General features: G+C 41.3%; 1 protein-coding gene across 4 annotated transcripts in view; it reads left to right on the top strand.

The window, feature by feature from the left end:
- TBC1D22A (TBC1 domain family member 22A) overlaps window positions 1-14,994 on the top strand; it is a 544,224-nt gene that overhangs the window by 360,777 nt on the left and 168,453 nt on the right. For all 4 annotated transcript variants that reach the window (XM_075857221.1, XM_075857220.1, XM_075857223.1 and 1 more), the window contains one exon: window positions 8,777-8,904. In XM_075857221.1, the coding sequence (XP_075713336.1) occupies window positions 8,777-8,904 (128 nt within the window). The remainder of the gene's footprint in view (window positions 1-8,776; window positions 8,905-14,994) is intronic.

Raw genomic sequence — 14,994 nt, 5'->3', positions numbered from 1 at the left:
CACTATTTAGGCCAGTATTTTGCTTCAGCCTTTGTAAGCCAAAACCAGGAGTGGAACCTACACTGACAAAAAGTATAATGGAAAGATTTGTACCTGTTCTGTGTTTTAGACCTGTTCCTAGTTTTGGCTTACAAATACTGTACTGATGTACAATACTGACCAAAATAATGTCATGTCAAATTGGCCTATGTGTGGATACTCTCACGGTCTGTGGGTATGTGGACACACTAGGCTGCACCGCAGTTGCGGGGAGGCAGCTGGCCAAACAGAACACCCAAGCAATACAAAGTTCCGTACTAGGGTACCTGAATAGTCCAGACAGTGGCCGAGGCTTTAGCACGGAAGGAGGTGGGTGCAGCAGGTTGTGCCAGCTGTGGCGGATGATACGGAACGTAGCTGATGACACGGGACGAGGCAGAGGACACGGGACGTGACAGAAGACAGCAGTTGCAGTAGGACACGACTCCAACACTAACAGGCTCAGGAACAAGGACACAGCATGGGATACAGGTAGCAGGGCACGGAAACAATGGGAACAGGAAGGGAACATTTGCAAGACTGACATGGGAATACTAACAATGCTCAGGCAATGAGCAAAGGGGTAGGGCCCGTCTTATCCAGAGTCCAGGGAATCATGGGCTAATTGATGATGATTCCCATGTGCGCGCACCCTAGGGGACACAGCGGACACAGCGGAGATAAAAGACAGCGCTCACTGATCTATGGCTGCGGCCGCCGGGTGTTGAGTAAACCCGACGGTCCGCGGCCATGGACGCTACAGATACACACGAGGCAGATTTTTGTTCCTGAAATTTCTGTGACTGGAAATCAGTTTCCTTTGTCTAAATAAGGTTGTTCCTGTAGCAGGTGGAGAAATTTCTGCAAGTTCCATTCACGCCTATCATATATCATATCTAATTCTTTCTTTTGGGTACTAATGGCAAATAAAGAAAAGAACTGATGCAAGGTTTGAAATGTAAAGCTTTTGCATCAGTTTTTCTACCAGTCTTCCATCAAATTACAGGGTAACTAAATGTTCAAGAAACTTCTGACATGTCATAGTGACATGTCAGAAGTTTTGATTTGTGGAGGTCCGTGCACTGAGACACCCACCAATCGCTAAAGCGAAGCGGCAGAAGCGCTTCATCGCTACATCGATTTCTGGAAAAAGCCGAACAGAAACTAAGCGGCAGAGCGCTCACACGAGTGCTTCTGCTGCTTCGTTTTAGCGATTGGTGGGGCTCTCCATGCTCAGACCTCCACCAATCAAAACGTCTGACATGTCACTGTGATACGCTTCTTTGGATTGAGCAGTTTTGTTACAGCCAAGGGCATTCTTGTATGCTGACCTAAGGACCCCATGAGGGTATCCTCTATGGTGAAATCTATTTTTCAGATCAAGTGCCGCGATCCCAAAGTCAGTGATGGTAGAGCAATTCCTCCATGCCCTCAAGTACTCCCCTTTCGGTATCCCTTTCTTCATATTGGGCTCCAATATGTAGGGAAGACGATCAGAGAGTTTAGAAGGAGGATTAGGGACCATATAGGTGACATACGAGAAGTGCGGAAACTCCGGTGGCACGACATGTCTGGGAATGTCACCAGGGCGATCCAACCGCTCTTAAATTTCAGGGTATTGAGCAAATACGACCATCGATTAGGGGTGGTAACCTGGATAAGCGGATCCTACAAAAAGAAGGCCAATGGATCTTACGCATGCATACCATTAAACCTTCGGGTCTTAATGAACAGATTACTTACACCTGTTTCCTCTAACAATTTTCTGTTTTAGTCGCTGATTTTTATATATATATATATATATATATATATATATATATATATATGGTTCCTTTCACCTTCTTGGTGCCCATCTTTGGAAATTGTTTCAGGACATCTAATCCCCCCTGCCTACATATAGCAACATACACAGCCCCCTGTGGCCTTTTGTGCCTTCCACACACATAACGAGGGCCCCCATTTATCGTAGGGATCCTGTAAGCACATTTTTCATATTGTACTACTTGTCTCTTGCCCGACCGTTATTGGGCGAGTGCTAACTCTAACTGACTTAATATTAATATGGTCGCATTGTCCACTCTTTAGTATTGGCAATGATCTGCCAGTCCGTTTCGTCGCTCACCCTGTTGCCACAGTATTCTCACAGTGGATGTATATATGGCTGCTTATAGAGCCCAAGGTTACCAGGGATGCTTCTCTTTGCTTCCTGGTGATTGATCCAGAGGTCCGGAGGCTCGTCCTGTGCATGTGACGTCAGTCCTGACGGTCGCAGGCGGGGATTGGCTGGCCGGACGCCGCGTCATCACTAGGTGGGAGGGACATTACTTATTTATGTCTGCCGTTCACCCTGCGTGTGTACGATCAGCAGACTAGTGTCGTGCAGACACCGGGTGAAAGTAGAGCACGCAATAGTTGCTCACCAGCTGTTAGGTGTTGAACAGTAACCTTGAATGTGACCCCTGATGAAACGCGTAGGGACGCAATCCTATTGGCATTCGTGACAAGGGCATTATACAATAATCACAAAAAGGGGGAGTGACCCGTTGGTGCTACAGGTGTACACTGATGTGTAATACCTTGTATGTACTCCCCTTTCTGGTCACATTGCCTACGCCTGTTTAGTAATCTGGCTATCTAGCCATTCTTTTAGTGTTTTGGTTTACTTTAATAAAATTCAACTTTTAATCGTTCATACAGGCAGTGATACTATTTGAATTTGTGAACGAAAACTTTATATATATTTCTGTAACATTTAGTTGCATAGTCTAATATTTGCTCTATAAAGACCTTTAGGATTTTATCAACAGTGGATTTTAAAAGCTACACGACGGACTTTATGCAGTGCCGCTCATGACAATGCATGCAAAGGAAGAATGATTTGTCCTCTTGAGTGTTAGAGTGATTCGAGTACTTTGGAATACACTAACTAGGAAAGAGGTGTTGAAAGGGAGACATAATTAACATTTAAGAGCACCTAAGAGACTTACACATGCTTTGACATCATTATTTATTTTACAAAGAAAGTCATATTGGAGGGTATAGCATGCAAATAATTAAGTACAAGGTAGCAATAAATCAGGACAATTATTTCTTTCCCATTGAAATGTAATAAGCTATGTAGAAGGTTTCAAAGGGCATTGAAATGCATATCCCGCATATGGTTCACAAGAACGTGGCATTACTTGAAATATATGTGGATAGCATTACAGTGTCCTTTGCCCCACCAACAAAAAAACAGAGCATTAAATAATGGTGACAAATTTAAAGCAAGTGCTAAAAAATTAAGTTAACATCTGCTGCTGGGCCCAGTAAACCGAAGTGTTATATATGTTACATTTTAATATCTAATGTAACAAGATGTTTTCAGTGATAAATCAGTCAGTAAGGTCTAGAAAAAAATGCTGTGTAGAACGGACATCTCCTATAACTGTATTAAAGTGATGAATGTAGTGGTTAAATTATCAGAGAGGTCATTTTCTGATTCATAGCTTCAATATTTCAGCATAGATATCGAATAAAATGATAATATTCTGTCTGCCTTCAGCCATCACTAGGGGGAGCCTAGAGCCTAGTATTCAATAAGCACTCTATAGTGGTGGCTACAGGGAGACAATTTTAAAGTGTCAGTCCAGTTATACATTTCCGCCTGAACTAACATCGGACGTGGAGAGTTGCTCCTGTTCGCTGGGTCGTACTGTTGCCATGGCAACCGTACGATGCCCGTGGAGTATCATGCACGGGTCCGATTAATTGCAGTTGGACAAGTACACGATACTCTCCAAACGATAGCAGTACCGCCCAGCGTGAAGGAGCATTTTTCCACGCCTGATGTTATAACTGGACTGACACTTTAACATGTCACTCTGTCTATGCAAAATATTTGGAGGTTTATATCTGAAAATACAGCTCAAAGTAAACGTTACTGAGAAAATCTTTAACCTGAGTGTCTACATGGAAATTTATCGGAAACCAATACGGATTACAATCCAGACATTGGTGACAGATTACACTTTAAATTAAAATTTATTAATAAAGCATTTTGGACGAATTCTTATACTCTCTATTTAAAAAACAAAAATTATGTTCATGCATTTACCTTGACTGTACAGCCAGGACAGTACCCTTGCACTTTTGCATAGCAAAATAGTTTGTAATATGGCATAACTTTCTCTCTCAATGTGTCCCAACAGCTCAGTTTAACGGAGCGATAGGTACTCCTTGTTCCACCTTGCGGTATGCTAAGCTTTTGAGGTTAATACCTCCGTAATAAGGCATCCTCATAGCATTTACCAAGCTATGTGTGCACGAGGCCTTATCCTAGATCTGTTACTTGGTAAAAGCCAAACTGCAGTGATTTCAGCTACAAAGCATTCTGGCTTATGACTAGTGGTTACAGTATGGTGCGTCTAGAGAGGAAGGCTCCCCGCACTCGTTTACACTGGTATGTATGATAGCACTAAGGCCTGTTAACATATGCATTGGAGGCTCCATCACAAATCCAGCTGAAAATACAGAAAATAATTTCTTACGGTAAAACCACAGACACCCTGACAAAATCACGACAAAACCAATTAAAGTCAATGGGTGCCGATTGTGTCAGTCATACAGCGGAACCTGTGCTACCGGTCTTTCTGTTGTTCTGCTCCTCTGACTAAGCGGAACAACGGAAAAACCAACGCAGGTGTGAACCCATGTATTACGTTGTCTTTTATAAAATGTTTTCTCATTGAAAAGGGCAGTATGACCAATATCCATATCCTAACCATCTAACTCATGAACATAGAACAGAGTTACAAATTGGTGTATATTTATTGAATTGCCTTCTTTGATATACAGATAGAATTAGTCTTCCTAACAGCATTGGTAGGCGTCATTTATCTCTAACCTAGTGACTGGTTATGGAGGGAAAATATGACGGCAAAATGTTAAAAGTGCTGAAAAATGTGTTTAACAGCACTTGCTTAAGTCGTGTACATTTTTATATTAGAGCTATCATTTCCTTTCACTCTTGTATAATGTTATTATCATAAACTGCTGCATAAGTATTTTATGAAAAAATATTTTTGGGTTGATAGATGACAATAATTACATTTGCCTGTTCATTCATTATGTGCAAATGCTTATTTCTAGTGAGTTGGAAAATTTAAATTTAGAAATATTGCTAACTAAATTACCTTTATCTGCGAAAGTGCATCTGCTCACAATTACTTAGAAGATGGAAAAATGAATTCATTCGGCGTTTGCCATTGCTTTTCTTGATCAATATAACTGGCGAGCAATGCTCATAATTTATTGGACCATTATTCATCATTGTTTAAATGCTAGTGAATCTCAAACGCTTACAGGGCTTATTAAAGCTTGCAGTTGGAATCATGATATGTAAATCCAATTATCAGATTTCATTATGACTTTATATGTTTCAATGAAAGAGTAATCTATCCTCTTTGAGAAAACGTATCCGAGCTGAACTTGTGATTTACACAGACACTTCAGGACCAAGTTTACACAGTACAGCTTTAGTACCAATGCACCAAGAAACCTCTTGTCCGCTGCGTTATTGGGTCATCACGTCCCGGTGTGCACCACCCTAGTAATGTATAATCATTGGGGGGAGGAGGAGAAAGAAACCGGAAAAGGAGAAAGCGATGGATAAAACTTTTTATCCAGAAATTAAAAGAAAAAACCACGTGTATGTATAAATCGTTCTAATAAAGATAAGAGAAGCAGGAAAGATAATTGATAGAAAATATCTATCATGTATCTCTTTTCACTTTTCCAATGTAATGAGGAGGTCCGTGGTAGACTGTCCTATTAAACGCAAAGAAAAATATGTAGGGACAGAAAGATATACTGTATTTATACCAGTGATGGGTGTAGACCAGGGGTCTCAAACTCGGCCGGGTATGTGGGCCACATATAGAAAAAACGGGAAGTTGGCGGGCCGCATTACTTTCAAATTTGATACAATACAAAATTATTGTTAGTCAATTAGTTATTTGATCTACTATAACGCTATATTACTATAATAATAATAACACTACATTACTATAATAATACCGCTAGGTTTAAAATTTGAGATATTTCTCCACGTACTTATTTCAACAATCCAGTTTTCCACTTTACGTGTCGCTAAATGCAGTCCGGCGGCTCTGTTAGCAGTGTTTGTCAGACACACATGTCAAGATTGGGCAGCCCCTATTTAGAGAGTGCCACAGTGCCCTCAGTGAATGCTGCCGCAGTGCCCTGTGTAGATGCTGCCGCAGAGTCCTCTGTAGATGCTGCCGCAGAGTCCTCTGTAGATGCTGCAACAGTGCCCTCTGTAGATAATGCCACAGTGCCCTCTGTAGATAATGCCACGGTGCCCTCTGTAGATAATGCCACAGTGCCCTCTGTAGATAATGCAACACACCCCTAGATCATGCCACAGTGCCCCCTGTAGATACTGCCACAGTGTCCTCTGTAGATGCTGCCACAGTGCCCTCTGTAGATGCTGCCACAGTGCCCTCTGTAGATGCTGCCACAGTGCCCTCTGTAGATGCTGCCACAGAGTCCTATGTAGATGCTGCCACAGTGCCCTCTGTGGATGCTGCCACAGTGCCCTCTGTAGATGCTGCCACAGAGTCCTATGTAAATGCTGCCACAGTGCCTTCTGCAGATAATGCCACAGTGCCCTCTGTAGATAATGCCACAGTGCCCTCTGTAGATTATGCAAAACACCCCTAGATAATGCCACAGTGTCCTCTGTACATACTGCCACAGTGCCCTCTGTAAATGAGGCCACAGTGCCCTCTGTAGATGCCACTGCCCTCCGTAGATGATGCCACAGTGCCCTCTGTAGATGCTGCCACAGTGCCCTCTGTAGATGCTGCCACAGTGCCCTCCATAGATGCCACAGTGCCCTCCGCAGATGCTGCCACAGTGCCCTCCACAGTGCCCTCTGCAGATAATGCCACACACACCCCAAGTTGATCGCTCCATTGGGGCTCCCTCTAGGAGTGGAACCCCCAGCCAAAGCGTTGCCGACGCTTTGACTGGGGATTCCTTTACTGTTGGAGCCCCTGACGTTACTGTCCATACACAGTGACGTCAGGGGATCCTCCTGGACCGGAATATGATATCAGAGGCAACCCCAGAGCCGGAGTCCCGGAGCAGAGCACTAGTATAAGCTCTGCGCCGGAACTCTGGGGAAGCATTAACATCAATGTCCATATATGGACAGTGATGTCAGGGGGTTGCCCAGAGCTGGAGTCCAGTAGCAGAGCCACTTCTAGCACTCTGCCTGGGATTCCAGCTCTGCTCCTGACATCACTGTCCATATATGGACATGGATGTCAGGGGAAACTCCAGAGCTGGAGTCCCGGGCAGAGCGCTAATAGGCTCTACCTGGGACTCCAGCTGTACTCCTGACATCACTGGGACTACTGCTCTGGGGAAGCCCCTGACATCACTGTCGATGTATGGACAGCGATGTCAGAGGCTTCCCCAGAGTCCCAGAACAGAGCCTATACTAGCGCTCTGCCAGGGACTCCGGCTCTGGGGAAGCCCCAGACATTGTGTGTCCATACATGGACAGCGATGTCAGGGAATTCCACAAAGTCCCGGAGCAGAGCCGATACTAGCGCTCTGCCCGGGACTCCGCTCTGGGGAAGACCCTGACAAACTGTCAATATATGGACAGCGATGTCAGGGAATTCCACAGAGTCCCGGAGCAGAGCCGATACTAGCGCTCTGCCTGGGACTCCGCACTGGGGAAGACCCTGACAAACTGTCATTATATGGACAGCGATGTCAGGGAATTCCACAGAGTCCCAGAGCAGAGTCTATACTAGCTCTCTGCACGGGACTCCGGCTCTGGGGAAGCCCCAGACATCGCTGTCCATATGTGGACAGCGATGTCAGGGAATTCCAGAGTCTATACTAGCGGCTCTGTGTCCCGCGGGCCGCAGATGACAGCCCTAGGGGCCGCGTGCTTGAGACCCCTAGTGTAAACCATTAGTAGCATACTATATAAAGTGCTACCAAATATCTGGTTTCTGCAGCACTAATTTTGTAGTAGTCTTGAAAATACACCCCTGCCCCTGTAATATCCAGTGTCTGTCACTCATCCTGTCCGTGTATGACTCTGGGATTATAGCAGCGTCATTTAGCTGGTAGTGATGATATGCTGAGCTATATGCTGCAGCACCATATACCTACAAAGCGTTACAAGGGATAAGTGCCCAAAGTCACTATTGCAGGACACTGGCTTTAGCTAGGTATATTTTCCAAATAGTGCCCGTCTGTCAAGGTTACCAATTCTGATTATTCACTGGTACTTTAGGCCCGCTGTGCCCTTGGGTTGTGATCGCAGATTAATGCTGATGATAATTAGAATCTCCCGGTCAGTAAAGTTTTGCCCTCCGCAGACACAAACTGACAGGAACCGAAACCAGAGGTTTCCGTTCCTGTCAGATTGTGTCTGCTCAGGGTCCCGTTCTGACGGAAACTCCGACGGAACGTCAGAACGGGACCCCAACGCAGATGTAAACAGAGCCTGACATGAGTGATTGGCCTTTGCAATGTGTTATATACAGTATCTAACAACACAAAATAAATTGTTTATTTGATTCATTGTTTTGCACATAAATATTTACATTCCGGTAAGAAAAATGTTATTGTTTGCGAATATGCTGAGTGGCATTTAGTGTAATTATATTATTAATTTGCAATAAAGTAAAGCATCTGAAGATGTAACAAGTGGTTTTATTCTTGGTTTCAGAACAAGTACACAGACACTTACATCAGTATGAAGTTGAATACCTGCAATTTGCTTTCCGTTGGATGAATAATCTTCTGATGAGAGAGGTTCCCCTGCGGTGCACCATCAGGCTGTGGGATACATACCAGGTGAGTCCAAACAGCAGGTCACCCACTTGTATTTACTTTCAGGTGTATGAACCCCTGCTTCGGATATATACATACATATCTGAAATAGTCTAGTGATTTTATTATCTCAGATGATCCAGAGAATATTTTGGAATAATATTGGGATTTGGAAGAGTTTTATTACCCACAAATCTGAAGTTTGTTGCAAGCTGCATCACATGTTGTTACAGATCCCTATCGTGTTTTTGTAAACCTATATTTACAGAAAAAATGTCTCTCTAATTGCAAAATTATTTGGCTTTCTCTGTTGTCTAGGGCTCATGCACACATTGTATTACAGATCCATGTTGAATGGATCTGTAATATGGCGCATATAGTCTGCTATGGGCCCATACTATACCACTGGGTGCCACTATGTGGTGTTCCATCCGATATCATATAACAAAGGTATACTACAGGAGAATATGTAATTTAAAGAGACACTATACGGAAGCACGCAGAGTGCATACAGGTCTGTAATACAGACTAGTAGGGTCTCTGTAGGCCACAAGCCAAGTCCGTGCATGTGGCCTTACCATGTGCATGATCCCTTATTTAGTATAATTGGCGCCCTGTGCGTCTGAAATTATATTAAGTACAGTAAATGCCATAAAGTCTAAAAATCAAGCACAGAACTGTAATATAATGGCTTTTCTAATAAACAAGAATCAGAGGACTAAGCAGAGATAACCAATTAGAAAGTTCCACTGATTTAAAAAACACATTTTAAAATAAGAAACAAAAGCAAAGTTATAGAGGAAGATTTTTAACATTGATTTTTTTGCTGTTTTCTGCCTTGTGGCCAACACTAGGGGCTGATCTGTATTCAACTGTGTGTGTGTGTGTGTGCGTGCGTGCGTGTGTGTGTGTGTGTGTGTGTGTGTGTGTGCGTGTGTGTGTGTGTGTGTGTGTGCGTGTGTGTATATATATATATGTATATATATATATGTATATGTTTATATATGTAGGTCACTGTAGACACTGATATATTCTGTTCAATTGATTTGTAAAGTCCCTACCTGCCGAGAACGATTAAAATTATTTTAATAGTATAATTCCTAAAAATGGCACTTAAAGCCCTAAGTATCTAAATACAGGCACAAGCAAATGGTCAGAACGTGTGAGACAAGGTCTATTAGTGATAGATCGTGAACCCACCCATAGACCACGATCTCTCGTTATAAAATAACTTATACTAGACCAACTGCTGCAAAGTAATCCTACGCGTTTCAGTATCACGTGTTTTAGTGATATGTCACGGCCATTATATCAGAGTCGTGCACACGCCAGGAGGTTGTTTTAGCACGAAAACTGTGCTAACTGGCATGTAACAAAATTCAACATATAATCCCTGATGATGTATCATTAAAACACGTGAAACTGAAACGCGTAGGATTACTTTGCAGCAGTTGGTCTAGTGTCAGTTATTTTATAAGGAGAGATCGTGGTCTATGGGTGAAAAGCTGAAGACATCTGAGCGGCAAACTGCAGAAATGGGCTGTGGCCGGGAGAAGTCATCATAGAGGTCTGGACCAAATGGAGAAGAAAAATAACAAATAGAATCTGAAAAGACGTCACCGGTGAGTCACAGAATGTAAGTGTTTATTCTGCCTCTAATCAGTACTGTAGTCCCTGTTTGACCTGCAGCGAGATGATGGGTGGTATGATTTTATTTTTTTAAACCGCAACTCCCAGCATATCCTTACCATTGTTCGGGTCATGCTGGGAGCAGTATTTTTATGCTGTACAAACCTAAACAGCAAGGGTAGCCTGGCTGGTATATACAGGGATGATTGTGGTTATATGCAGGGATGATGGTTGTTATATGCAGGGATTATGGTTGTTATATACAGGGATTATGGTTATTATATACAGGGATGATGGTTGTTATATACAGGGATGATGGGTAGTCCAGCCATCATCCAGGCTGGTATATACAAAAATGATATAGGTTATATACAGGGATGATGGCTGGTATATACAGGGATGATGGCTGGTATATACAGGGATAATGGCTGGTATATTCAGGGATGATGGGGGTTATGTACAGGGATGATGGGGGTTATGTACAGGGATGATGACTGGTATATAATTAAAATGTGCCTCTTCAGTTGTAAACACTCTCAGATATGTTCTCCCCCCCCCCTGTGCTAAACCCCTAGCTACGCCTCTGGATGTACCCCAAAAGACTTGTATCTGTAATTGTAGCAAGAGGTGTCTCCACAAAGTATTTACATTCAGGGGGTAAAAACCTATGCAAACTAAAGTTCTTTGTCTTAATGTTTGCTTGTTTTACAGTAAAACATATTTTTGCACCTTCAAAGTAGTAGACATGTTGTGAAAATCAAATGTCACAACCCCCCAAAAAGCAGGTTGTAATGCAACCAAATAGGAATAAGACCATGGGGGGGGGGGGGTGAATACACTGTATATAAGTGTGTGTGTGTGTGTGTGTGTGTGTGTGTGTGTGTGTATATATATATATTTATTGTACCAAATCAATTCTCTATAATGACAGATTATAGATTACTGCAACATTTTTTTATGTATTATTTTGAGTTAGTTTGGGTTTATAGTTTATATCTTGTACGTTTTTAAAAGAACGGAAGCAACAGACTCTCTGAGGAGCAATTTGTAGAAATACACTGGACAAACAAGATAACTTAGCTTGCTAAATCGCATAGTAAATACAATGTGTCCCAAGGTAATTATTATCAAATTTAATCTGTTATTCACTGTGGTATACTTATAATTTCATGGATAATCATTGAACTTGTCCTAGAACCTACGCTGAAATAATCTAGCTGTTGTGTGCAGTCTTTCATTTATTTCCTTATTTAGTTGTGTTTTACCAAATTGTATATTTGATTATTTTAAATATAATGATTACTGTTCTGTACTGTTAGGTGATTGGTTATGCTGCAAACTGATATTTAGGAGGAAGTTAGAAGTGGGGAATAAAGAATGGAGTTTTTTTTACTCTCATTAGTAAGAGGGGGTGAAAACCTGAGGTAAAGTCCATTTATCCCCATACCCTGGAGTCGCTAAAATGTTGTACAGATAAAGAGATAAAAGTAACAGGCTGTGTTTATTCTTCCTGCGCGAACTTGCACCTCCTTCCCCCCTACAGAGACACAGAACCAGGACCTAAAACTTTTTATCCTGCTCCCCACCTTCAAAATGAGTGTTTTTCCCTTAACTCCTTAGTGACTATCAATACGCTTTTTCCCGCCGTTCACTAAGGGTCCTTAGGCTAGGCCGTCGCCTTTTCACGGCGGCCCAGTCTAAGTCCTGCACCGGTGTCCCGTGCAGCCTGGAGCTCAATAGCGACCGTTGCATTTAAATAATTTGCAGAGGGAGGGAGCTCCCTCTCTTACCCATCGGCGGCCCGCAAATGCAATTGCGTACATCCGATGGGGTGTCATGGAAGCCGGGGGCCTAATAAAGGCACGTCTTAATAGATTGCCTGTCATATTTACACGGACAGGCAATAATGCTCTGATATACTAGGTACACCAAAGCAGCGATCAAAAGATCACACGGTGAAGTCCCCTAGTAGGACTAAAAAAAGAAGTAAGAAATGTGAATTAAAAATTATTCAGTACAGTAAAAAAAAAAAAAAAAAAATTTTTTTTCCATAAAAAGTGGTTTTATTTAGTAAAAGTGTAAAGAATTTATTAAAAGTACGCATATATGGTATTGCCGCGACCATAATGTCCCAAACAATGAAGTTAACATGTAACATAAACCGCAAGTTGAATGCCGTAAAACAAACGGAAAAAAACTGCGAAATTGCAATTTTTTCCATTGTCTTCTGAAAAAGACATAATAAAAGTTCAATAATAAGTCCCATGTACCCACAAAAAGTACCAATAAAAACTACGTCTTGTCCTGCAAAAAACAAGCCCTCATATCACTACATTGACGGAAAAATAAATAAATTACGGCTCTTGGAAAGCGACGATGCAAAAACAAATACGTTTTTATTGTGCAAAAGTCGTAAAACATAAAAAAACCTATACATCTGTGGTATCGTCGTAATCGTACCAACCCATAGAATAGAGGTAACGAGTTATTTATGCCGCACAGTGAACGGCAGGAATTTAAAACGCATAGAACAATGGTGGAATTTCAGGGTTTTTTTCTGTCCGTCCCCCGCCAAAAAAAAGTTAATAAAAGTTGATCAAAAAATATGTACCCCAAAAAGTTCTCATACAGCTATGTCAAGGGGAAAAAAAAAAAAGTTATAGCTTTTTGAATGCGACAATACAAAAGCTAAAAAAAATAGCTTGGTCATTAGGGCCTATAATAGGCTGGTATCTAAGGGGTTAATTCACCCAGAGCATTTGAGATTCTGGGCTTTATTATGATACCAAGATCTAACTTGTAGCACTTATATTCTAGTCTAGTGTTTAATAACGTCCTGACTTATTACATACATCCGAGGCAGTAAACTTGTTAATAGCGTTAAAGTGTGCCATGAGTTTAAATGTCGGGAAACATTGTGCCATATTTAAAAAAAAATGATGCATGTGTCATTATAAATCTTGCCGCCATTCATCTCATGGCTTGGGTACCTACACACAATTACTTTTCACCAAGAAATGGTTTTTGTCTTTAATTTATTTGGCACATTTTATGGTTCTTGTAAGTCATGCCCTATTTTCTAGACACTTTTCAAAACTGTTGTGATAGATATAAAAAGTATCTAAACACATAATAAATTTGGTGGACACTATGGGAGGAATAAATTAAGACTTGCATTTAAAACGCCAGTCTTAAACTAATTTCCATCAGGTGCACACTCTTAATACATTTGTTGCGTCTTTGACTGTCCGTGTGCCAGAAATGTAAATCTATGCCTGTTATGACCAGGTGTAGATTTGCGCAATAATTGACATCAGTTTCTGGCATAAGTTATGGTAAATCCGTGGTTCTGGTGGGAGCTACGCCCCCTTTTGCTAAACCCCACCCCTATTCTTGCCATTTTCAGAAGATGTAGAGAGTAGAAAGTCTTAGATTTTAGCACAATTATGTCTTGCGCCTAAATTTGCATTATTATTTATTTTTTTTTACACCAGAAAACTGGAGGAAGCCTTTTGATACATTCTCCTATGAATTACTTTTTTTACAATTTGTGACAGAATTCTTGCCCATTTTTCTTAGTAAAGCTCTGTCTGTCGTAGTAGGACTTCCGTTCGCTTACTAAAACCATGAAAAACATTTAGGCTATTCTACTGCTAATTTGTTTTTCTATATAAGCTGAACGCCTGTATGCTTGATGTAGCAGTAGGGCAGCCCCGAGAGATCCATCTAACTATATGACCAGTATATGCACTGCAAATATTGAGCTAAGTTTATAGAAGAAAGCTGAAATCATCTTCTTCCTACATTAGACCGAAAAGAATAGGCTCTGTGACAGTGCTGTGCGGTGACTCAACAGGTTAATGCGGCCACAACTTTGTCAGCTTTATCTCTTGAGAGTTGTATTAGAAATCAGTCAACCTGATCTGTGGCAGCTAACCCTGGTCAAGCCTGCTGAGAATTGTAAAGTAAGCAGTGATAATGCATCATGTTGTGGAAACCTTTTTGTGAAAGGTATCTCATGGTGATAACATTGTATTGCTGGCATCTATACTAGTCTTTATTATTAATGTGACTCTAAAATGTTGTAAAAATAAATTTTATTTTTGCATTAATTTTACATAATTTGAGCTAAAATCATGATTTTATCAGTCAAGGAAAAGTCCAATATTTAAACATTCATAACTAATGCATGAATTAATGTTGTTTTTTTGTTTTCATTTATTCAGTGTTTTATTCATTGTTTCAAGTGTTTTATTCATTGTTTCAAGTGTTTGTTACATGTGTAATATTTGGTCTGCATTGTGTGAACATAGTCGGGACACAGTTCAGTTTTTCTTCATTGACCGGTCCATTTTTCATTTTCCCCTTCCAATAGCCATAACTTTTATATTTTCCATTGACATAGCCGTAGAGTTGTAGTTTTTAATGGCTCTCTTTAATGTACCATATAATGTACTCAAAAACGTTTAAGAATTATTTTTGTAA

This window comes from Rhinoderma darwinii, chromosome 3 (genome assembly GCF_050947455.1).
Source record: "Rhinoderma darwinii isolate aRhiDar2 chromosome 3, aRhiDar2.hap1, whole genome shotgun sequence".
Taxonomy (NCBI): Eukaryota; Metazoa; Chordata; class Amphibia; order Anura; family Rhinodermatidae; genus Rhinoderma; species Rhinoderma darwinii.
The sequence above is the reverse complement of the archived record's forward strand: the minus strand, read 5'-3'. Positions and strand labels throughout refer to the sequence as shown.